Source organism: Falco punctatus (genome assembly GCF_963210335.1).
Source record: "Falco punctatus genome assembly, chromosome: 9".
Taxonomy (NCBI): Eukaryota; Metazoa; Chordata; class Aves; order Falconiformes; family Falconidae; genus Falco; species Falco punctatus.
In genome coordinates this window covers 31288867-31315217 of record NC_137589.1, presented here as the reverse complement: position 1 = coordinate 31315217, position 26351 = coordinate 31288867, and the positions used below count along the sequence as shown (strand labels likewise).

Here is a 26351-nt window from a genome sequence, read left to right as displayed (position 1 = left end):
GCACTGCAGGAGAGATGAGCACTGTGCCAGGTAGCAAGGCAGCAGAGAAACCAGGAACCCCAGCAGCAACAACAGCAAGAGCTATCAGGTACACAAACACGCCGAGAACACCAATTCCTTTTGAAAACCAGGTTAAAACCATCCCTGTGGAAGCACCCCTCAACACCACCAAAGCCTTGGCCAACAGCAGCCAGCCTGCAGAAGGCCAACACTAATGGCGTGGACCCCAGCCCTGTGATTAGATGCAACAGCCTAAGAAATTCAATTCCTCCTCTTCAATAACACCCCATTTACCCTAAAAACCAATGCCTCTGCCCCTCCTGGGCATCCTGCTTGTGATCACTCACTGCCCGGCTAGCGCACAGCAGGGACACCCACCTCCCGAGCTGCATCACCAGGCAGCCGCAGCATTGTTCTTACCCTGGGCAGGGGGAGGGGGGGGCTACATTACAACAGCTGCTCAGTATATGGAGACCCCCACTCAGCCTCTTCACATCGGGGTGCACTGAGGGCAAGGCTGCACCTTCACCTCCAAACTGCCTCATGCCTGCAAGGACCCAGCTGGTGAAGGCAGAGCAGACCCCAGGAGAGAGCTCAGCACCCTGCACTCGCCAGCCGAGACACAGCAAAGGGCAGGGGAGGATCTCAGCAGTTTTGGAGCCTGTTCCAGCCCCAGAGCTGCATCCCACCACCCTACTCATACTGACTTGTCCGAGTGGCTCTGTACACCTGCAGCAAGGTATATAAACCCACTGAGGTCAGCAGAGGGATTAAAAAGTATATGGGTTCAATAAACCTACATAGGCGCTCCATTCCAGGGGAGGAAGGCTGAGCAGAGGAGCAGGCAGCTGCTTTGACCTCAGCCACCTGCAGCGGGTCCTGCCCTGCCTCCTCACACCCGTGTGAGGGTGACACGGGCAGAGCTTCACCTCCTCCTTGGAAAATGAGGCTCCTCAAGCAAGACCACAGGATAAGCTCCTGACATTTTACTGTACGCTGAACAGCGTTAAGTAGATCTGTGTGAGGCTGCTTGAAAAGCACCCAAGTAGGGAACAGAAAGAGCATCAAAAACAAACTCCTGCTTTTAGAAACACACTAAAAATACACTCTGCTAGAGGAGATGGCACAACAGCAAAACCACCTGCTAGGAAAATAATGCTCAATTGCTGAAGTGCCTAAATTCAAATGTACATGATTTAGATACTCTAATTTTGGTAAAGATAGTAAGGATGGGACAAATTTCAGGAAAAGTCATTAACACTTCAGTGATGGCAGGCACTGGTTTTGCTGCCCAGCCTCTTTCTGACTCTGCTGCTAACTTTACCCTCTAGTAACTTCACATGGGTGACAGGGAGTAAGTCGAGGAGCTATTTCTCTCCACTCTTCCTCGAGACTTCTTTAGGGCACAACAGTTTTACCCTAATGCAAGGATAGGAAAAAAGCAACCCGAGACCTGGCACTGTGGACTCACACGGTTACTGGCAACCCACCTGCAGGCAGTGCTCTGGGACCCCCAGCTGAACACCTCCTCTGCAGGATCTGGGTCGGGGGGAAACCTTTCCTCTTGTTCGCCTGGGCTTTCAACACCCACAGCACCATTTCCTGTGCAATCCATTCCTCTCCATCCCAAAGCAGCTTGCTCTGGGAAAAGTACTAGGAAAGTGGCACTAAAGCTGTTCCGTGTGTCCTGTTGTCAGGGTGCAGCAAGAGCCAGCTGCTCCCCAAAGGCCAGGAGGCTCCTCTGCAGGGCTGAGCTTGTTAAACGGTGCCCCTGGGCCCAGGTGGAGCTGATCAGCACCATTAAGGCCCATTAGTGCTCCAGGGCCCAGCACCACCTGCTTTGCTCACGGCAAAGCTTCTGCTTTGTGGTGCTGCTGAAAGCCTGTGGGTGCCAAGCACCTGGGCTTTGCTTCTGCCTCCCTGGCCTGCCCTGGTGCCTGCAGCTCTCAACACAACCAAGCCTGAGCTGGGACCTGTTTTCCACTGCTGTTGGCTCAAAGGGTGCAGCAGGACATATTAACAGGAGTGTAGCATGTGCTCCTGCGGCTCTGAATTCATGAAGTTAGTATAAATTTAGGGCTGGATTCCTGTGCCATGTCTTTGGTAGCTGACAGGTGATCTCAGAAGAGTTGCGCTCCTTCCTTTGAGCTTGGTAGTTTAGTGTATGGTGTTTTGTGTCATGCTTATACAATACGCTGCAAACAGACCTGCCAGACAAGATCAGAGCTTAAGTTAGATGTGAAGCTACTTAAAATGTTATCTGCATATTGCCAGTGCTCTGAAAATGACCAATATTACATCTTTTGCTTACTGAAAAAGACTGCAGGAGAGATTTACTGTGCAAGCTACTACAGCTCCAATCCAAACCAATTAAAGTGAAGAAGGATTTCCTCTAACTTAAGTGCCATGGATCATAGCCCTTCACCTCCATCTTTTCACATGTCTTTACAGGAACAAGAAGTTAAAGATATGCTTGCTACTTCTAGGCTTACATCTTGCACAGACTGGAATTCAATTAACATTTTTCTGCAACAAAACTTCGAGAAGCACTTCAGAGCTGCTGCTCACAATGCAGAAGCTACTGAACAAATGATACTCTCATTAACGCTCTGCCTTTCCCTGCTGTGCAAGCCAAATCCTTGAACACTAAAAGCACCTCAGCATCAGCTGGGTTCACAGACATCCAGAGCAATTTTTCAAGCTCCCTGACTTTTATAGACCGGGGGGAAGGGATTTGGTGTACTTTAATCCATTCTATTATGTGAACTCAGAAATGGTTTTCACTCTCTAGCACTATAAATTAAGCTGGCTGCAGTTATTCTATTCCTGATTATGCTGAAAGTTACTGGCAATAATTTGACAACTATATTTTCTTGCCCCTTTTTCTTTTCTTCTTTTCCCAATTAACCTGTGAATTTAGTTTCCATGGTAGTAAGTAAATAATGCAATAAAACTGGAGATAGTAGCCAACACATTCACATCTGGATGCCTGAAATTGTGGATGAACACAGTAAAAGCTCCTATATTTTGCAGGAGGAATTTACTACGTTCACTTCCCAGCCCTTCAGACTGGAAGACCAAGTTGTATGAGAAAATCACATTTGTTTGCACTCCTCTGTTTTTTCAATCTAGAAGACTAATCACGTTTTAAATGTAAGTGAATTCACCTTTGTGAGTCATTAGACAAATACTATCCCACCCATTTTAGAGACTGGAAAATTCAGGTCGGGAATCATTTAGGGATGGAGCTTCTTACCCTAAAAATAGTCCAATCTGTACAATACAAGCTACTATTAAATACATCTAAATATGGAAAATAATCTGTTTTATTAGTGTATTCATAAAAATTTATGCCATTAGGAACAGATTCCATCCACTTAGCTCCCCTTCCTTTGCTCTGACCATTGTGTCACCTTGTCTCCTAAACCCTGATACCAAACAGAGAGGAGGATGTACACAGACTTGGATTACCTCTGGATAAGTTAGGGGGACACTGCACAGCTCAGAGTGTCATAAATAAGTTGCTTCTCTACAGTGCGATGGTATTCTGGGAGTCTAACTATGCCTCTTATTCATGTGAATTAATAAATGTGACACTGATGATTTATTTCAGTACAAATTACTTCCCAGTATCAGTAAGCATAGCAGAGTCCTGCTCCAGGCTGGATACTGAGGATTTTAGCAAATACTGGCTTTTAAAAGCTTCAGTAAAACCTACCTGGGATCCCATCAAACTCAAGTGCCCATGTCAGTTTTCTCAATTATTCTAACGATAAGGACATGTCAGGTACACAAAAGACACAATTCAGACAGCATGACTGCTCTAAAATGATAACTTTAGCATAATGCACTTGACAGTGAAAAAGCAGTAATAGCTATTTTGGGAACAAAAGAAAAATACAATGGATCTGATGACTAAGTGTTCCGGTCCCCAATGTAAAAGCAAAGTAGATCCCTGTCGTATTTAACTTGATTCCTTTGAATTAAACACTTCCATTAAAAGTTTCCCACAGAAGCTTTAATATTTAATTATGTATTCCACCAAAGAAAAGAACAAAATCTTTGCAAAAGGTTTTTTTGTGCATGTGAAATATTTATCAGCATATCTCTTTGGACAAGTATTTTTATCCCCCAGGCTGGGAAAAAGCTTCCATGTACAAATCAGTTTCAAAACATTTTATTTTACAGCTTGAAAGTTTTCTATACTTCAGCACCTCATGCCGTGACTTTGTTATTTTACTTGTTAATGAATGGTAATTAAATCTCTTTTGGCTGAAAAGGTTGGAGGGCTCCTGCTGTATTACAAAAACAATTTCTGAAAGTTACAAAAATGCCCAAGTGTCTAGAAATTAAAGAGTAAAGTTTGCCATGTTTTGAGTCCAAGTTTGAATTGCTTGGAAGGATTTATGTGGGAGAACAGCATGTCCCAGTCAGTGTGTACAGTCTCCCCAGTTGAAGAGACATAATTATGTCACTTTGCGTCTACCAGAGTAAACAGAATTGCATTCTTAATAATGTACATCGTGGCCACAAACTTCCTTGATCTTACTAACAACTGCAGCAAACACTGCATAAACCCTATTATACATTACCTGCACAAAGAACTGCTACATGTGTACATCTAAGTAAAGACTTGTTAATTTTGCATTTGCTCAGTAGGGCTTGAAACATCAGCCTATTAATTTTTCTTCTTTTCTGTTTTCCCATTTCTTTCAGGTGCTTTGAGTCAGAAGATAAGTGGAGCGAGTGCTTACAACAAAGGTAGATAAAGGGGAAATAACTACATCATATTAAGGCATTTTGTGGTGTTACAGTGCTAAATAAAGACACAGTGCTGAAGAAGAAATACCTGCATGGTCTTCACTATTCAGTTACACCAGGGCAGGCTTCTGCTGGAATCATATAGGCAGACTGGGTCCACAGTTCATAAACCAAAACTACATCAATTCTACTATAAAATCCCTTTCTTTTCCAAAGGAAATATAGTGATTACAGAGGGAAAGTTGATTCTAAATTTCTTTTAAACTTACAGTTTCTAAAACAACCCAGGACAGAGTTTAGTAATAAACTGGGAATGGGAATGTGAATGTGATGAGTCCATTCTTACGCTGTAATTTTGGGAAAGAGTCCTTTGAAAGGAAAGCCCTCTACATTGAAGAGACGAACATCAGACCGGTGGCGTGGAAACACAGGCTCCATAGCAGTCAGGAGTCGCTCCTCCTTCTCCCTTTAAATAGAAACAAAGAAAAGGAAAAAAAATATTTAATTCTGCAGTCCAGTGATGTTTACAAAGTAAGGAAATCTGTGTCCTCCAAAGTTCTTTGATGCAACCATGTATCTAGAGACCATTGAAAAACTGTTGATTAAAGCCTGTTAGGCTAAACTGCCAAGACTAGGTGTCTGTTTGGATCTAATTACAAGCCTACTGATGTTTTTTTTTGAATTATTAAAAATTAGAAATAAATGAGTTCTCTTTGTGCTACTCCCCAAAATGGTCAGAGCATCTCATTAGAGCAAGTTTGTACATGAGTTCCATGACTTCAGATTCTAATCACCGTCCCATTCTAGCAAGTATATGCTTGTTTTCAAACAGCTACATTCATCAAAGGCACAATGGGGAGATATTTTTTCTTTGTCAAATTTCAATGAATAAATAGTGTTACCTGTCTTCACATTTTAACAAAGTTCTAGTGATAATTACCCTGCTTGTGATATTTGCAGAAAACTAACAGTGTGCTGTGGGTGCCCTGATAGCCCCAGGAAGTTGCTCCATCTGAGGATCAAGGAAGGCTAAAATTTCATGGCCTTAAGAGAAGGGAACAAGGGTTAGCTGGTTCCACTCTTAGGAGGTTGGAGAGGTAAGCACAGCAGAACAAATATGAAGGGCAGTATTTCATACTCACTGTGATACACCTGGAGGTTTCAGAGAAAGTTCCCGAGATATTTAAAATTAAACCAGTAATTCATAAAGGTACACTTGGTTATCATAACAGCATATGTCTCAAGCCTTTACAAAGAAGGTCACTGCCATTACTTTTATTTTACAGTCATTGAGACGGAGACACAAACATCAGTACAACCATGCTTTTGCAAAATCTAGCCTTGCCATTTTAGAACCCTTTCTCAGTCCCCAGTAAGGAAAAAAGCCTCACTTCCTAGAATTAACGCTTTTCTCTTTGTCCCTTAATAACTGTGTCAGGAGAGGAGGTAGTTCAGAGAAACCCTGTAAGATGACTAGTTATGCTTCCTCTTCCAAATTTAACCTGTATGGACATGGAAGAATAGGCAAAAGATGGCACAGATGAACTTAACCATAAAAAACACTTATACCTCTTCTCAATTGTATCAATGTAGCACTAACGGATGTGCCAGCTGACAGCACTAAAAACTAACATGCTATATTTAGATGGCTCATCCTATCTCAGTATTGGGCTTCCAACTCTGGGGAGAGAAAATGATCCAGAGTCCATGCTCATTCTTTCTTCATGCTCCCATGGAGACAGCCTGTTCAGAGCAGCTGAATACTGTAATATATTATGCAGAATTAATGTGCAAGCAGCCACGTGCAAAAGCTCCCAGTTACTACTGACATCCCTCAGTGCAGTTATTTACATATATAGGACTGCAGGATCAGGTCTCTGGTGTGGATTTAAGCTCCATCTTTCTCACTGATTCTTATCAAGATCAAACTGGAACCTGAGTGCTAGAAGCAACAAGAAAAAGTAGTGAAGCAGAAAGGGTGCAAGAAGCAGGGAAGAATGGGAAGAGTAAGAAAAAGAAAGCCTAAGATATCTGGGAAAGACAACATTCAGAATCAGAGAGCAGAAAAAGAGGATTTCAAATTCACAACCAAAATCTTAAACATTGGATTTTCAGCTTGAAACAAAACAAAGCTAAATTCTTGTTGTCACTCATTATATTCCCTCAGCATCCCATGGAAAGCTGCATTGGTTCAGTATCAAGACTTTAAATCACAAACCAGAACTGTCTTGTGCAAATCAATAAAAGCTTTAGATTATACCTTTGTGTGAGGTTGTCTGAGAGTATCAATTCTCTTTCACACCAGGGTAGTCAATAATACTATTAATGCTATTGTCCTAACAGGATCCTCTTTTTATTAGCAAAACCAGCCACATTTCTTTCAGACATGATGTTAACATTAGCCAGCATGATAGAGATCAAGTCAGAGGTTTTGTGTCATCTGAGATTTAGAGCAACCTGAGATTGTACAAATCAAATGGGCCCTGGTTCTTTGGCTAGCATCTACACGCCATCAGTGCCTGCCCAGCCCAGCCCAAGGCAGCAATGATGTGGAATGGCTGTATGTCAGGGGTGGAATCTCCTTGGGGAAGGATCTGGCTGCACAACACGCTCACTCTATTGCAGAAAGCAAGACATGTCATGCACAATTGGCAGTTTGGAGAAGGAAGGCTGCACAAGGTTGTTTCCTTCGCACCGCTGCTGGGCAATGCAAAGTACAGCCTAGAGATCACAGAAGCTGCAGTTATCCAGAACTGATATGCCCAGTTATGTCTTGGAGTGGGCATATCCTTCAAAGCAGGATGTAGTCTAACAGGTTTGACTGGGGAACAAAACAATGAGGGACAAAGGAGAGCAGAGCCCAGCAGGTGGCCACCGCTTGACTGCCACAAAGACAAGAGAAGTGCAAGTCAGGGCTGGCAGCACAGTGCTGGTAGAGTCTGAGCCTGAGGTGGGAGTAATGAGATGCTATCATCCTGCAGAAGCACCGCTAGCAGCATCTGAACTTAGCTCCAAAACACAGATGTCACAAAGGTACCGTGCTCATCCAGCTACAGCCATGCCTGCCCACAACCACCACTTGACAAGCTGCACTAATAGCAGATACCCATCCCGAACCTATAAACAGTGTACTGAGTACAGCACTAATTGACCTGCAACACAAAATTCCATTCACCGTGTATGATTAACAAACCCAAGGTCAGTCACCATCCCTTTGCACAATATTCTCGTTAAAGCAGTTATGACACTAGCAACTTGGATTTTTTCAACAGTTATGACTGGAATTAATTCTAGGTCCAATATAACAACAAAACATGGGTGAATTTCTTCTCATCTGATGAAAAAAAAAAGAAACATGATGCCAGGGTCTGAAATGGAAACATTAAAACTATTGTGAAGAGGATACTTAGCTGCTGGAAATGGATTATCAGGCATTATGGTAGCCTCACATATTGATCCTAAAGCTCCAGGAAGACCATTAGCACTGCACAATTGTTGCTAATTCCAAACATTAAGGTAACATTATGCAATTTCAGGTGGACAAAAGTCACTCTTTATCACTGACTGTTTTGCTAATTTAGTCATCAAAACTGTTAGCTGGCTGAAATACAATTAAGGAAGAAATAGATACAAGCAGCTTTGAATTATATACAGCAATGTAGCAAATCATTGGCTTTAGTGTGTGAGGAAGGTACAGGCTGAGGATGGAAAGGAGTCAAAAGACAAAAGGTATACACAGAAAAACTCAGGAACAGATTGTGTCATCTGACCACAGAAATCTAAAAATCTTCTCCTTAAAAGTAAAATTCAGTAACTCCATTTTCAGAAGTGACTCATAGTTTTGGTGTCCTAGTTTGGAGATCCATTATCAGAATAGTCTCATCTCTCAGACTCTGCAAATTAGGTCACTTTAACGGGCCAGAAATTGGGCAACTGAGATCCTAGTTGTTTTCTTTTAATCAAGAGGAGCAGCTGGATGCTCAGTTGTGGACCGAGAGTAGCAGGGAGATGCCATCAAACTGCTACGGGTTAAGGATAGACAACAACTACCTACAGGAAAGCTCTTAGGCTTCATCAAAAGATAAAGACATCTGACAAAGCCAGACTGAGCATTGCTCGCTTTCCTCCATCTGGATGTAGAAAGGGAACAAGAAGTGTATGGGGAATGCTCTTCCCTGCAATATCTGCCTCCAGAAGTCACAACTACATTTTGGAAACAACAATGGCATCATTCTTACACCAGGATTACATAGTTGCCACTTGCAGAAAGGTGGGGACGACAATGTCAGATGCTGTTTCACTGTAATTATAATTTGTAAAATGCATTGCGGTCCTCATAGTGTTGGAGGATCTCTCATAATATTTGAAAAGCCATGGCAGTCAGATGAACTCCCTGGTGACTGGAATAAAGGAAAACATTGCACCCTTTCTTAAAAAGAGTACAAAGGAGGACCCTGGGAACTACCATCCTGTCAGCCTCTACCTCTGTGCCTGTGAAGATCATAGAACAGATCTTCCTAGAAGCTATGCTAAGGCACATGGAGGACAGGGAGGTGATTCAAGAAAGGCAGTATGGCTTCACCAAGGGCAAGTCTTGCCTGACCTATCTAGTGGCTTTCTATGATGGAGTGCCTACATCACTGAACAAGGGAAGAGCTACAGATGTCATCTCTCTGGACTTCCGTAAGGACTTTGACACAGTCCCCCGTAACATCCTTCTCTCTAAACTGGAGAGACAGGGACTGTTTGATGGATGGGTGCATCCAGAGGATAGTGGTCAACAGCTCAATGTTCAGATCAGTGATGAGTGGTGCTCCTCAGGGGTCCATATTGGGACCAGTACTGTTTAAAATCTTCATCAATGACACAGACAGTGGGACTGCGTGCACTCTCAGCAAGTTGCAGACAACACCAAGCTGAGCTGTGTGGTTGACATGCCTGAGGGATGGGATGCCATCCAGAGGGACCTAGACAAGCTCAAGAAGTGGGCCCACATGAACCTCATGAGGTTCAGCAAGGCCAAGTGCAAGGTCCTGCACCTGGGTTGGGGCAATGCCCAGTACCAATAAAGGCTGGGGGATGAATGGACTGAAAGCAGCCCTGAGGAGAAGGACTTAGGGGTACTGGTGGTTGAAAAGCTGGACATGACCCAGCAATGTGCACTCACAGCCCAGAAATCCAACCATATCCTGGGCTGCATCAAAAGAAGCGTGACCAGCAGGTTGGGGGAGGTGACTCTCCCCCTCTAGTCTGCTCTGGTGAGACCCCACCTGCACTACTGCATCCAGCTCTGGAGTCCTCAGCACAAGAAGGACATGGACTTGTTGGAGCAGGTCCAGAGGAGGGCCACAAAAATGATGAGAGGGCTGGAACACCTCTCTTATGAAGAAAGACTGAGAAAGTTGGGGCTGTTCAGCCTGGAGAAGAGAAGGCTCTGGGGGGACCTTATTGCAGCTTTCATTACCTAAAGGGGGCTTATAACAAAGATGTGGACAAACATTTTAGCAGGGCTTGTTGTGACAGGACAGTAATGGTTTTAAACTAAAAGAGGGTAGATTTAGACTAGATAGGAGGAAATTTTTTACAATCAGAGTGGTGAAACACTGGAAGAGGTTACCCGATTGGTGATAGATGCCCCATCCCTGGAAACATTCAAGGTTGGATGGGGCTCTGAGCAACCTGGTCTAGTGCAAGATGTTCCTGATTATTGCAGGGGGGTGGAGTAGATGACCTTTATAGGTCCCTTCCAACCCAAACTATTCTGTGATTCTCTATGTGAATTTCGATGTGAGAGACCAAACACTAATCTGTGTCCTCTAGGCACCATCTCATTGGTATGAATAATTTAACTGGACTGCAGAAGATGTCAGCAATATCTTTGCTGGATGTTCTTGTCCTGGCATAGATCATGGTAAATCTAGACCAGACTGAAGTAATATGATGGATAACATTCAGGAAAATTAGGCAACAATATCCTATCACCTCTGTCAAATTTGGCCACAGCTGATCAGAAGTGTAAAGAAGAGTCTAAAAAAAATGTAGTTTATGCAGAAAGTTGTGTAAACAGACTGTTATTTTCCCATACTTGGCCTGAAGTACAACATCACCCTTTAGGTAATGTTGTTCCTTGCGTTTCTGAGCCAGACACTTCTTTTTCACATCCAGAAGTTCCTTGGCAAGTCTTTCAATTTCATGTTTGTATTCTTGGCTCTGTGATTGATACATATTCCGTTCTGAGGACAAAACCTAACAAACATAAGACAAAAAGGAGAAACAGGAGATGTTAGTTTCACTTAGACGTGATTTAGTATTTTTACAAGCAATTTTTCCTTTACGTTTAACAATATAAGACATCACCATTCTCCACCACATCTCATTTTCTATCAGGATGTTTCATTTGATCACCTCTGCTTACCTAAGGACAATCTACAAAATTAAGACTATGCCATTTAACCACAATAAAACATGAAAAATATGCCCCAAGCATTATGGGAATGGTATTAATACATACATTGGCTCTTAATGTTCTGGGACACAAATCTGGGTGAAAACCCTAAATGAAGGTCTTAAAAAATAATAAAGCAGAGATTTATTTAATAATAATGAAGTTTATTCACAGGGATCCACTTTGTTACGTGAAGTAATTCAATCCACACTGGCAAAGTAGTTACAGGCAGTGTAAATATGAATACAATGCCACTTTCTTGTGAATCAGCAAACTTTAAAGAAAGTAGTAACACGCACAGTGTGTTCTTCTTCTTTAAGAAGAAGAATAGCTTGACCCGGCACCACAGAATGGCGCGCCTGCCAGTACACTACAGTATACTGTGCCTGAAATACACAGCAGCAACTGACTGCATTAAGGACAAATGGGAACCGTGTGGAAAACTTCAAATCACATTCAGCTTAGCTAAAGTTTGGCTTCTATTTTACATTTTCTACATTGTTTTTCTAAAAGCTAAGATTTGCATAACAGTCTCTTTGTTTCCTAAGGGCCCATCTGCTCCTGCATTTTTTTCCTCATGGTTAGTATAGACGTGACTATGATGCCGTGAACAGGAGATGATGACTTCAACAAAGAGAGGAGCTGTAGAAGAAGATGAACTCCTGAGGAGACTGATCTTTCATGCAGGCAAGAACAAGAGAAGATCATCTTATTCTATCAAAGAATCACTTTTTAATATCAGACTTCTAAAGTTTCCTATAAGATTCCTTCAGAACCAGGAAATCCTCCCTTCTAGTGACAAGGGGTTAGGACAGGTTACTCCTGTCATCCATATAAAAGTTGAAAGTCTAATATAGGTGAATGCATTGCAAGATAACTAATAAGAATTTAAGACTGGATTCTCAATATAACCCCACTAGTTTGTTAAAAAGAAAACAAAATTGGTTTGATTAGCTTACTAAAGATCTTAACTTTAAGAAGTTAAAGATCAAGAAAAGGGAAGAAGAATAAGCTTAATGGAAAACCAATAGGTTCCCAGAATGCCCAAAAAGCATTTACAGCATTGTGCTGCACACTCATATTCTAATAACACTTTTCCTCTATTTTAATGAAACAAACTAGCATAATGTGGAAAAAAAGTTCTACATCTATTGGTTGCCCCTTGGAGAGATGCAGCATAAACCTTATTTTCCTGATCTAATATACTAAGGCACACACACTGTTCATCAAAAATCTTCCTGAAGTCAATCTGCAAGCCTGGCAGCCCCTCAGCCAGACACAGAGGACATCTCTTACTTTCAGCTGTTTAGTCTTCTCTCGGAGAGTGTGCTGGTAATGCTGCAACTGCTCTGCGACTTCAGGACCAGGCTGCCGGGCCAAGATGTGCTTCAGTTCCACATACAGTCTCTCCTTTTCCTAAGAAAAAACCAAGAGGAAGAGCTCTTATAAAACTGCTATAGCAGCAGCACAACCTGTGATGAAATCAACCTCACTGAAAAATGCAACTCAGGAAGATATTTGCAGAAACAAATCTGCCTGTGCGTCAGTCTTTGCCCACTAGCCATAAGGTATTTAAAGTTGTTGTGATAGCAGTGGGAGAGCTCATTAAGAGAAACATCCAGCTACTTCCAACCACGAATGAAATACTCTTAAACACTGTCATCAGTGAGCACGCCTCACCACACAGAATATAAAAGTCACTGGAAGAGCATCCAGGGGTGGGAAATTAATTACTAGTAACTGTGCTTATTGCAATCTTTCTTCTTATGAGCCACACTGCCTTACATTAAGGATCATAGCTTCACCCAACAGGATGTGAGCAGGCTATAGAGATGTCAGGGAAGGACTGTATGAAAGAATAACTTCTTCCAAAGAAAATCCTGCAGAACACATCTACACACACACACATTTCAGTTTAACTGCAGGGGTCCTGGGAAAGGGACAGAAAGTATAAATGGCAACAACTATGACGAGCACAATTACCATCAAGTAATTTCTCTTGGTCACGTGTCTTCTCTTCCTTCATGTTGGAACAGTGTGCTTGTGAAAATCGGATATAACCATGGCCAAACAAAAACCACACCACGGACCCACTTACAGCTTTCTGTACCAAAATGCTGCTTTCAGCTGTGTTTTGAGGAGGTACTTGTTTTCAGTCTGAGGAATACAGCTTTGAACAAAACCACCTTCATAGCTTTGCATATTACAGTATTTTTAGTATCTGCCCTGTCAGACTAAGATTATTATTATTATTTAACATTACTTAGGAAGATCCCACCCTTGTCTGGTACCTGGAGAGCTGGAATTAAAAAGGATGGTTATTTGACTGGAAGTCAAACTAGCAGACAAAAGATATAACTGAAAAGACAAAAATGCCAAGTAGGATGTAGGACAGGTGACTATTTACACTTGCTTTGAGAAAACCCCTTTGTGTTGTCTTTTTTATAAGCTCCGTCTGCAACTCTTACCACAGAAACCTTCTGTTGATGTGAGAAACAGTACCGTCACATCACCTACAATTGCTACATTTGGCCTTGCTCAGTGGTTGAGCCTGGATTTTCAAAAATGGGTTGTTATTTTGAGTATCTAAAATTCCAGGTGTCCAATCTTCAAGAGCATACAGAATCCAGAGTTTTTAGACCTCAGCATTTTCCAAAACCCTTGCACTATAATGGTCACAAGTTGGGACCCAAAAATGGAAGCCTCTCAAATCATACATTACTTTTGCAAGCATTGCCCTTAGACTCGGAATATTACTGAGGAAGAGCTCCTTATAAATGGAGCTGTTCACAGTTTACCTCTGGAAAAATCAAAACCTCCCGAGACTCAGACTGAAGTTTGCATAGTGGCAAAAATTAAATTGAGAGTTTATTCTTAGTTAAGTCACTACAAGTGGTTTCCACTACCACCTTTTCTTTCTGAGGAAGCAAGATTTTATGCAAGTTAAAAACAACAGCAAAAGAAAAATCTGCCTTGTCAAAATCTGGCTGGTCAGTATTAACATTCCACCCCTGAATGTATCACAAATTTGTATTTTGGAAGAGTGTAATGGTAATTTGGATAAATATGGAGCAGTTGATAGATTGAAGGTCTTATGTGCAATTGTTTTCCAATTTATTTCTCTTCTAACCCTCTACACGGGCCAACCAAGCTCTCCAAACATTGTGCAATGGTGTGTATAATATCCTCATTTAGAGACAAAGCATGCAATTCTATTATAAGGAGAATCTATCTTATGCAACAGAGACTCGTTAGCTGTCCAATGTATATTGTCTCCATAATCCAACAGAGGCAGAACCAGCTGTCTTATAATGCATATCCTGTCCTTCCTTGCTAAGCGCTGTCCATCTCTTTTACATCTAGTCAATTAATTTGTCACTAGGTTAGAAGCACCATATGTCAGCGAAACATTAAAAGAAAAACCTGGATACTTCTTTCCTCATCAGTTTGAATTCAAAGGTTGGTATTTCTCTAATTTTATATGTTTCACCCCAGGATGAAGGAAAAAAAAAAAAAAAAGAAAAAAAAAAAAAGAAAATCAATTCATTTCAATTAATTTTAAAAAAGCAACTGCCAGAGTAAATCTAAGTCACTCACAAGGTATATGTGATACTAAAACCAAAAATTAATCGCTTACAGCAGGTACTTTTATCTCTTCATATGAGAAATCAGGAATGCCCAGGGGGAAAAAAACCCAGCACAAATTAATAAAGAAAAACTTTGGCTTCTACAATACCCTAGCTATATTCAAAGGACAGACAAGCTGGGCAATGTGTATTACATGCAGATATCTTATAAATAGCCAGCTATCAGATACAGCACAGAATGTGTAGAAAGACCTGTAGGGCTGTCTGATGCATGAGTTGTATTCAAAATAGCTTTCAGTTGTAGTGCATAAATTAATAGCCCCAGAAGATGATCTATGTTGCTTTTTTATTTTGGAAACAAGTAAAATGCATGTGTATTCCTTAAAATGTCTGAGATCCCAATGGGGCCATATGGAAAGAAGGTATTCTGACACCGACAAGAAAATCCTAAGTCAGCAACACTGATCAGCAGTACAGCACTAATTCAAAAACAAGAAGGTAAGCTGATCTGTTTGGTGCCTATTGGAAGTCAGTTAACATTATTTTGACCAAAGCAGAAGTCAGTACACATATATTTCTGTTTCTGGCTGCACAGATCATGCTGGAGAAAAAGCTACCCGAAATCCTACACCCATTGGGCGGGAATAAATCCACCGCAGATGTGTAAGATGGGTTTCTTCAGCTTATCCCAAACTGCCGCCCCTCACGCTCCCCTCCATCCACGTGCCAGGCTGCAATCACAACATACATCTTGCCGGAGTTATGCGTTCTTGAGATGAAAAGAAATTAAAGTCAAAGACACTGTGAGGTACTACTGTTCTTGAGGAGGTGAAGGAAGATCCATCAGATCTCTCTGTAACTCCATGCTGTTAAGCCTTCGCCAGCACGAGTAATGTACCCGTCTTCATATCAGACCTAGGCCAGTACCAAAGATTTTTATGTGATCCTTCCCATGGCAAAGTTCCCATAGAATTCAGCAAGTGTTTGACTGCAGGACTGAGCCCATATCAACCAGCTTCATTGGTTTATGACATACAAGTAAGTAAAGCTGATGGTGGAGAGATGAGGGCACATTCATTTTGTGTATGCAGGGCACACTGGGAGACTCAAATTGAGGGTTACTGTCAAATTTCAGGAATTCCAAAGAGAATTTCAACACCTCTGTGAATACCTGCTGTAAAAATTGTGTAAATAAAACTCTGCATTATTTTTAGAAAAGCCCTTCCTGTCTTGGATTTGTTTGCCAGAGGAGCTCCAAGGAGCCCACAGATCTGCCTTTAGGCCTGACCATGACCATAAGTTTCTGCATCCTTAAGTCTCTCATCCATTAATTGGGGGGGTCAGGGAGGCGAGTGGTGCTTTCCCCTAAATTTACCTTGCTGCTGTCTCAGCCAGAATCCAGAGTTCTCCTGGCCTGCTTGTTCTACAGCGACTTGAGAAAAAAACCAACTTTCTTCTGCAGAGGACTGGCTGGTGTTTGGCAAATTTCAATTGATTCTTCAGGACCCAGTGGTCATGAGCTGGCTCAGTCTACAGCAAGAAGAATCACTTTTGCCAGCATAATCCTACCTCAAAAGAAACCTTCTGCTGACCAGCACAGCCCAATCTGCTCATTTTTCCCTGCCAGAGGGACCATCAGCACCATCAGAAACACTCCCAAACTGACACTAAGGCATTTCACTCCTTTGACAAGGAGTGGGAGGCAATCACCAATGATGGGATAGAACAACTCGCTTAGTATTAGCTCTAAAGATGTGACTCCATTTTATGTCATCTCCCTCACCATGACACCAGGAAATTCCTGAAATGATCCGTCTTGTTAGTTAGCCCCGGCTACCATGCTGAACGAGAGACAATGGATGACTACATTTAATGAAGATCTATCCACAGCAGAAATAGGCCATGAAGTTCCAGCTTCCTCATTTTTACCAGCTTCTCTCTCAAAGCAGATAATTCAACAAATTTACCTGGCATAGCAGCACACCAACAGCTCTCTCCACCAGAACCATAAAAATCCTATTGCGCACCAAAAGCTTGCTATCACACAAATTATTAAATAAACCTACAAACAAAAAATCCCAAAGCCTTTGACTTAGAGTAAATTTCATGTATGTTAGCTCCTGTCTGCAGCAACTGAGGTAAAGAAAAAACCCAACAGGATGAAGATGTAGAGCAAAAGTGCGCAACACAGCATATAGTGGCAAAACCCCAAAACTAGCTAAAAATCCTTATTTTAATTAGTAAGGTGGAGAAAGTAACACAGTAACTCTGTAAGCACACACTACAGTTCCTCATGGCTTTGGTGAGGAAAACAAGTCCGTTGATGTGTCACAGAGGGTTTTCTTGTTTATCAGCATTATGTCAGCACTATGCTCAACTCCAGAGACATTCTGTCTACAATGCCATGCAGCAGCAGCAGAGCATCCTTAAGGGGCTGTGAACACTTTTCAGAAGTGTTAAACAGGACACTGAAATCTGGATTATATACATCCATAGACATACACATCCTGTATAGTCATTTTACCTGTATAAGCTGCAGGTTTATTTGTGTGTATGTGTACACCTAACAGTAGCTGTTGGCTCAGGACAGCTATGATCATAAGTTTTATGAGGTGCAGCAAAAATTAGCATATGGTAACCTTCATGAATTTTATAACAATAGAAGTTGCCTCCAGCACTGAGAAATGTGCAGTATAAACTTTCTCAATAAATACTTTCCAAAAGTCCCTACCCTTTCTTGTCTATCCCACGTCCATCAGCAAACACCTTTGCAAACATGCAGTTCTCTAGAACAGCTTGTGTTTTCATCATCATCTAGACCCTCCTTTAACCATCCAACATGAGGGGATTTGGGGACTAAATTAATTCAGGTTTGAAACAGGGCACTGAAGCCCTTTCACAATGTGGCAACACTAACACTGTATGAGACGCTTTGGATTTTCTTGTTAAAATGCTACCACCAACCTGAAGGAAGGCATGGGATAATCTCCCCACCCTTAGTGATATTTGCACCACTCTAGATGGAATTAAATTAAACCTGTCTTATGACATATCCCTCCAGCTGATGATAATGCTTCTCCAGAGCAAATCCATTTCCTTTGGCACAGAGCAAACTGCACCAAATTGACTGGCATTTTCAAAACAGCTTAATGAGAGAGGAAAAAACACCTTGGAGCATCTGCTAAGGTCTTCACCCTTGACTCTTTTTGTAACACAAAAAGCTGAACGTTGCTTTATTATCACCTTCCAGGAACAACAAAGTACAAGTATTTCCAGCTAAAGTGCAATTGCAACTTACTATCATTTTTATTATTATTGCTAGGTACTGGCACTACTGTATTTTCTTATGAAGTGTGTGGAAAAACAGTTTTGGGGTTTTTTTTCCAATGGACAAACAAATAGGCTACACATCCTCCTCTCCTTTCAAGTTCTGAACTCTGAGACACAAGGATAACAATCTATGAGAAGAAAATGGCATGGATGCCTCTTGCTGAAGTAACAGCTGCAATTCCCTTTTTACTATTGTCATTGCACAAGAGTTTATAAAATCATTAATCAGAGTAGCTCATTTAATCACAGTGTTTATACTTTACATTGCAGAAAGCAATCAATTAACTATCCCCTGTTCTTCTATATGAGTGAACAGAAATACACATGCACACATATACACACAAAAGAGAAGTGAGCTGTTCCTTGAAGGTGAGAATTACCCTTGACATGGCATGGATTGATGCAAATGTTCCAGATATTTCCATGGTGCCTGCAGCTCAACAGTTGGGCTGAAGAGAGCTCTAAACAAACCTTTGTTTCACAGTCTACTAAGCAGCTTGTCTTAAAGTGTCCTGGAGGAGATTCAGAGGTTAATACAAATCTTATCAACAAGGAATCCAAATATTCTAAATGAATACATCTACAAAGCAAACAACAGCAAACATTTTACTGGCTAATAATTACTACATAGAGGGTTTCAAGCCCCCCCCCCCCCCAAAGTCTCTTCTTCAAATAGACTATATGACTTAAAATCTCTGTATTTTAACATCAGTTTAACACTGTATATTTTAACTATTCAATAGCCATTTAGATTTTTTAAATATGAGATGAATCACAGGAGAATTATCACAGCTCTGCTGTTAATGATTAGCTGTTCCTGCAGGTGGATGCTTGGCATGGGGATTCCCAGCAGACCCAGCTTCTGCTCTCACTTGTGACTGACCTGACAGATGACCTCAAAGGGTTAGAGAAACTGCAGAGATGTTTCTAGAAATACCTATCTGTAAGTTAGGCACCTACATCTCTTTAATCACCTGCTTGACTTAGATCCTTAGATTTCCCTGAAAGATGAGAGCATTTAGCTTCAAGTCCTTTGGCGTTCTGGAATTGCTACCTCTGAACAGCTGTCTCAAAGTCAAACCTCCACTTAAACCTACAAATACCTGTCTAACAAGGCAGTAAAGCCTACATACTTCTTTCTGACAGGGTAGCAGAGTTTCCCTGCATATATCAAGTACCTCAGGGAAGAAAGACTGGCCTCTTGTTACACTCTGGAGCCTATGAAGAAATAGCAGTACATCTAACACACATGGCAATTCTGAAATCATGAATGTTTTAATATATGGCTTCCTTCAGACTCACTGTAATTAGAGCTGACCCTCTGCTATCTTTTAATGAGTTCTGTTTCAGCTCCCCTTGCCTGCTTCTTAAAACTCAAAGAAACAGCAACAGCAGTAAAGGAAGGGGAAAGACTGAATTTTAATGTTCATGTAAAGACAACTGCTGTGCCCAAGTGTGCCATCCCCTGTTTAAGATTACAGCTATATCTACTAAGACAGGTATGGGAAGACTTAGAGCTCTGAGCCTAGAGGATGCGGAGCAACTGGCTGACTGATGTACCTGCTTGGCAGAAACTCTCCTTACATGGGGTTCATGGCTCTGGTGCACTTGGTAGCTCATGTATGGCTGTCTCAGAGTGAAGAATGGAGGAACAAGGTTCTTTCTACCCCTGTTTGTGCCCTTATGTGTCCAATTGTAAGCTATCTTTTTTTAAAAAAAAACACACCACAGTGACTCTGCCTGCCTGCCCTGGACTGCCTCCAAACAGCCTTAGCCTGCTGCATCTTTCTGCATGTGTTTTCTCAACAACAACACCATCCACACTCCTATAAGAATGAAAATAAGTGATCTGAAATAGATAAAATCTAGTCTGTCCCTGTGGAATGTCTCTTTTTGTTGGGTTTTGTTGTTGTTGCAATTATCATACAAAATAATAATCCATCACTGAACGGGATGCTGTAGATTGTCCACATCTTGCTGATGAGGGAAAAGCAGAACACCCTCGCCTCAATGGAAGAAAGCCTGCCAAAGGGTACACCTGAATCATAAAGATTTGCAGCTGGCTCTGGGCCACACTATATAATATGGGCTTGTGAATGTATTGCTACACTGCTGTTGCACTCCTCCAGTATTTTAACTTCTCTAGCAGCTTCTGGATGGCTGACAGTCAGTAGCGGATTGCTAACAGCACTGCAAAGTTTGTGCATTGCAATGTATTCAGTTAGCACAGCAAGTCATTTATTTTCCCTTAACAAGATAACTGGTTGATTAATATACTTTACCCTGGGGTGCGCAGCAGATTTATTTCCTTCCCAGATACATGCTGAATACAGGAATGAGAAGTAAACAAGTTTGTTTTCAATTATTTGTTATTTACTGGAACAGTTCCTGAACTTTTCACTCAAGCATTATTCTAGCAAACTATCATTGAAGCTAACGACAATTTTGACTAAGAACTTTAGGAATGGGTCGTTTTACAAAATATTTTAAATCTAATGACACAAGGTATCCATGCTCAGGATTTCTGGGTTCAAACCAGATGTAACACATTTGAATAAAATACTTTGGTGATCACTGTTTCTGCTTTTCTGACTCAGATTACAGATAAGTGATACACCTTGGGTACTCACATGGCCTCCTCCATTCAGTATCTGAATGCTGTTAAAACTTCAATGTCCTGTGGTGGGTTGACCTTGGCTGGATGCCAGGTGCCCACCAAGCCACTCTGTCACTGCCCTCCTCAGCAGAACAGTGGGGGAGAAAACAAGATGGAAGAAAAACTTGTGGGTCAAGATAAAGGCAGTTTAATGAAGCAATAGCTAAAGTCACGTGCGTGGAAGTGAAGGAAAACAAAAGATGTTATTCCCTACTTCCCATCAGCAGGCAATGTTCAGCCACTTCCCGGGAAGCAGGGCTTCAGTACGCACAGCAGTTGCTCTGGAAGACAAAAGTTGTAAATAACGAATGCCTCCCCCTTCCTCCTCTTTTCTCTTAGCTTTTATATCTGAGCAGAGGTCATACGGTATGGAAGATCCTGTTGGTCACTTTGGGTCAGCTGTCCTGACTGTGTTACCTCTCAAGATCTTGCCCACCCCCAGCCTGCTGGCGAGAGGAGTGGGGAAGGTTGGAGAGACAGCCTCAATGCTACGCCAGAACTACGCAGAGTAATCAAAACCCTGGTGTGTTCCCATCACCCTTCAAGCTACCAATAGAAGCACAGCACTGTGAGGGCTGCTGTGGGGCTCAGCCAGACCCAATACATGTACTTATACTGAAGTACTGCTTTCACCCAGAGCAGCGATCCTCTTCTCATTCTACAAGAGGTCTGGACACAAAGAGTTGCTACGTGAATTGCCGAAGTTCACTAAAACTCCTCAAACTTACACAGAAATTAAACTCAGCCCCCTCAAGCTCCCAGGACCACAACACTGAGTAAACCAATACCTCTGCTCCTTGCTTTTTTTCAGAAACACCAGGGCTAGACTACAGCAGCAGGTTAAAAGCATGGGAGAAAAAGTAACAACCATAAACTACAGTATACTTCAAGCCAACAACCTCTTCATGCATGCTAAAATTCATGGACCAAGAGCACATGTATTAGAACACAGGAAACAAATCTGTACTTGACATTCATCTATTTTTGTAGACGGTATTTGTATAATTAAATCAATCTTGCATCAGATGGAGGGATGGCATCTGATGGCCCACTAGAGTTCTCTTTCAAGCTCAAACTCCAGTAAATGTATCAGTTCTCCTAGAAAACTTTAAAAACTCGTTACACATTCACGTACATGTACATGTACCTATATACTCTAAAGGATTTTTACTCCACCCACAACTTTCTCATCTTTGTAAATGGCAACAGAACATTTCTGACTAAAACACCATTAGAGCAGCTAAAAATGCTGCAGATCCCCAGAAAATACTTTGATCTGTTTTTTTTTTCTAATTTCCCATATAAATTTACACCTTGCTTCTCTCCAAAACCATTTATCATGGGAAAACTGTTTTGTTTATGAAGGCAATGTAGTTCCACAAAGATTCAGAAAAAACTAAACTTTTCCACTAAGAAAATTTTTCACCAAAAGTGTTTTGTTTGATTGCTAAGTAATCTGCTTTGCTTCCTATTTCCCAGTGCCAGAAATATTTGCACTATTTTATTGGAAAATTATTTTCTTACTCTAAAGAGCAGCCAATTATCTTCACCTGCTAATATTAAAGTGATCAGCACTTTTCCTACTTGGTTTTTCATAACGCTGCTTAAACATAACAAAATACAAACAAAAAAAGAAGGCTATTTTCCTGGGAAAACTATTCTCTTCCATTTGAACTACAACATATGTGGGAGGAGGGAAAGAATGTAAATGTCAGTGTGGTTTTAAGAGCAGTTTATCAAGCTGTAAGTTTCTATTGCCTAGAACATCTTCTAATTCTAAATGGACTGAGATTAGAAGGGCTAAAATAAACTAATGTACCAAGAAGCATATTCAGAATATACAGAAATAGAAATCAACTCCTTTCCAAGGAGGGCTAGGGCAAGAACTCCACATCTCTCAAATCCTTATTGAATTCTTACAGCTTACACAAAACTTTCAGGCAGATATGTAGACCATCAATGGACCTTCACACAGGTGACTCATCTTTCCTGTTCATGAGATGTGATTACTTACTACATCATCACAGGTTTGCATACAAGTCCTGGTAAATTGCACTGAGAATTAACACAATTTGTTCAGTGTGAGTGGTTCTACACAACTCATAGAACCCTACTGGATACACAATCAGTTTTTTTAAAAAAACAAATAATTAAATTAATTTGAAAAATAGTACCAGTGTCAGAACAAAAGGCACTAGAGAAATTCTAATTGTATAGAGAAATCATCATGCCAGGTTATTAAATCACTGAAAGACACTAATTCTTTAACTTCACACCAATACTAAAATACAAAACATTTCCACTTACAAAGTTAAAATCCCCAATCAGAGCCCTACTTCAGCAATGAACATTTCAAGAACAACAAAGGGAAAATAAAAGGATGGCACAAGAAGGAAAGAACCTGAAAAAGTAGTACTGAAAGATAACTCAATGCATAAAGTACCTCCATATGTCACTTTGTACTGCATTGGAGACTCCAGTTCAAATCAGATTCAAGGCACTGGATTGACATTAATTTGATGGCACTACCTCAGCAGACTGTTGTGCACCAAAATTTTGTGCTGATAATTAGATACTCCTTGTTCATCACTGGTTAGAACTGGGTTACAGCCAGAGTTCATGGAAATACATTTTTTTTTTATTTGAAAAAAGAACATAGATTCTCTTCAGAGTCCAACTGTAAAATGATGGCAATTCTTACAGTGTGCCTTTGACACACTAGTGCCTAATTCTGCACAGCACTGGGGAAGTTACCATTTTCTTATGATTCATACCCAGCTGAAAGCCAAAAAGCAAATGTTAGGTCTGAGTCCTTACTGTATTTCTCACTTCTATATTCTGATATAAATCTGTTGAAATTCTGCCCACCAACTTAGAATTGGAATCATAAACTCAAAAACCCCACTCCACCAGGTACTGTTTTCTCTCTCCTCTTTCTTAAGATACATAACAACCCTTAGGTTTTTATAAGGACAAGAAAGCATTTTTCTGCTTTTTATTTTCCATGTCAAGAAGCATTTGATCAATGGTAAGAAGTTTTGCCAGCTTAGCTTTCTCAGTTAGTGATGCAATTTCTTTGTGCTGCCATGGCTATGGCAGCTACCAGTTATGCAATTATACTGGCAAGAAAATCTTCTGCCATTCAAGAGCTGGTATAAGCTAAATCAGAAAAGTTACTTTTTTGCCAGTGGGAACAGTACTTTTAAGTGTAGAAAAGGCCTAAAGCTCAATATACTCACCCCTTTAATTGAGGGCCGAGAGAACCACTAGCTTGAGCTGCAAGATAGGGTGTTAATCCAGTGTTTCCAGAGGAAGTCAAATCCTCCAGGAAATAGAGACAGAAAAGAGCCAAGTCCTACTAAAGTATAAAAAGCCAAAAAGAAAATTTCCCTTTTCATTTTCAGATGGAAAAATCCCTTCAAAAGGCTGACTTTATACATAAATGATAAAGGAGCAGTAAAGAAAGGACTGTATTTTGGCAGTGCATTTTGCAGTTCACCTGTAAGTTTCAGTGCATACAAAGCACTCTCCCAAACTACCTCTGTTAAAATCTCTCTAAAGGAAAGATGACAGAGAAACAATAATGGGCAGGTCAAAAGAGACTCTCAGGGATTCTACAGTCGTTAGTTTCCTGGAGTGAATTGCAGTTATTATTATGAAAATAGACAATTCTGCCAAAAAAAAAAAAAAAAAAAAAAGCATCTTCAACCCACACTATCTACCCTACATGTAACACGTAAGCAGGTTATACTCTCAAATCCAAGTCGAATCTATACTTGGCACTGAAAATATATAAAAGCCAAATTTGAGAAGGTAAAGTAAATCTCAGCCATTTTGAAGATGTACAGAAAATACCTAAAATAAAATTGAACTGAGCCTTAAGAACACTAAAATAAAGACAGGTAATAGGAGAGTATTCTCCTGTTTTCCCTAGCAGGCTGTCTGATGAGAAAATCTCTTACTCAGCATTTGAGCACACTTTTCTGTGTTATGTGCTGTATAATGAAAGCTACACGAGCACTGCAAGAGCAATGAAGAACCCAGCAGAAGCATGCTTCATGAAACTGCCAAGAAAGAAATTATATTCAAGACTAGGCTCTCATGGACTGGGCTGATGAAAATGATACAAGATTGGAAAAAATAGTATTTTAGGTAATAAATGGGCAGAAAAAATTTGTATAACAAATACATGGAAGCAAATCCCAAAGCTTTTCCGTTATTTGGGAGAAAGCTTTGATCTCAGTAGCTGCCAGCCTGCATAAACCCACAGGGTAACACACTGTTCTAAAGCAGATTTCTTTCTGAAACTATAGTACCAGCTATGAGAAATAAAGATGGCTACGTATACGTTCAGATACTATAGCAACAAGCACCTCAAAATGGATAGAAACAGCTCTACTACCAAGTCAGCACAAATGAAATAAAACATCTGCCTATTTTGAGTGTTTAGCTAGCTATTGTTACTACTGAATTGAGTCATGTCTCTAATATATTCATTCGCACACCACTATAAAAGTAGAGGTGATTTATTCCCTTTTTACTTGATGCGAGGCATGCAAAAGCTAAGTAACCTGCACAAGGTCACAGAGCAAGTCTTTCACTCCTCCCTGCATCTTACAATACCTGAAACGAAACTCTGCTGATTTATGCTGCAGACAGCAGCATCCCCTCTACTCCTCCTACCCTCTGTCAGCGGGACCATCAGTTCTTTGAGGGGATTGAAACTTAGCTGAAAACTTGACTCGATACAAGGACACGTGGGTGTTATCTGGCTGTAATCTCTGAGTCAGATATGAGTTAATCATGCCTTTTGCCCTTGCACTCTTTGAAACTATGAGCACAAGACATTAACAGTCTGGAAGCATCACATCCCAACTGCCCAGTCCTGGTCTTTGTTGACAACTTAAAACAATAATGATTAAAAATACATATATACAGAAAAACAATACTTTCACTACTACATGCAAGGCTTAAATGAGACGCACTTGCCTTTGTCTCCCTCCAAAAATAATCGTGGTTGCACATCTCTGTTACATTTATGAACAACCTCCTGAGATGACTGACAACAGAGGTTACTGACACGTAATGTGAATCTTCCCACTGCTATCCATTCCAAGACATGCAGCTGAATAAAATTCTGCTCAGTCAGACATAAAATCAAATTAGAGGAGCTCACTCTGAAGAGGAAGAACTAAATCTGAAACAAATAAAGCAGTGCATAATTCACTTTTAATGGGTTAAGTTCCTAAATCCACACTAATCATAATCCTAACAAGGTAATACACCACACTGCGAGCTGACCACGTTGCTGTTCAGTATGCAGCAGAGCTTCAGTCACACGAGGGATGTGCCCCACATGCAAAGTGAGCAAGTATGTGGGGCGTTTTTTCAGTCAGGATTTGTTCAGCAGAGCACTTTGTTTATTAGCAATTATACCTTATGGCTATACAACACATTTAGTTCATACCACATGTGCTCAAAGACCTTCAGTCTTCATTTAAATCCCTTGGTTAACACACAATGTATTCTCCAAAGCCGTGCAGTATTACTCCATGGTTTAGAAAATCAAAAA

At 41.0% G+C, this 26351-nt stretch overlaps 1 protein-coding gene across 1 annotated transcript in view; it reads right to left on the bottom strand.

Moving 5' to 3' along the window:
- Positions 1-831: 831 nt before the first annotated feature.
- CFAP58 (cilia and flagella associated protein 58) overlaps positions 832-26351 on the bottom strand; it is a 64431-nt gene continuing 38911 nt past the window's right edge. Inside the window, exons 16-18 of the mRNA XM_080401035.1 lie at positions 12503-12622; positions 10847-11007; positions 832-5227 (exon numbers count right to left, since the gene is read on the bottom strand). Coding sequence (XP_080257161.1) covers positions 5104-5227; positions 10847-11007; positions 12503-12622 — 405 coding nt within the window. The 3' untranslated portion in view covers positions 832-5103. The remainder of the gene's footprint in view (positions 5228-10846; positions 11008-12502; positions 12623-26351) is intronic.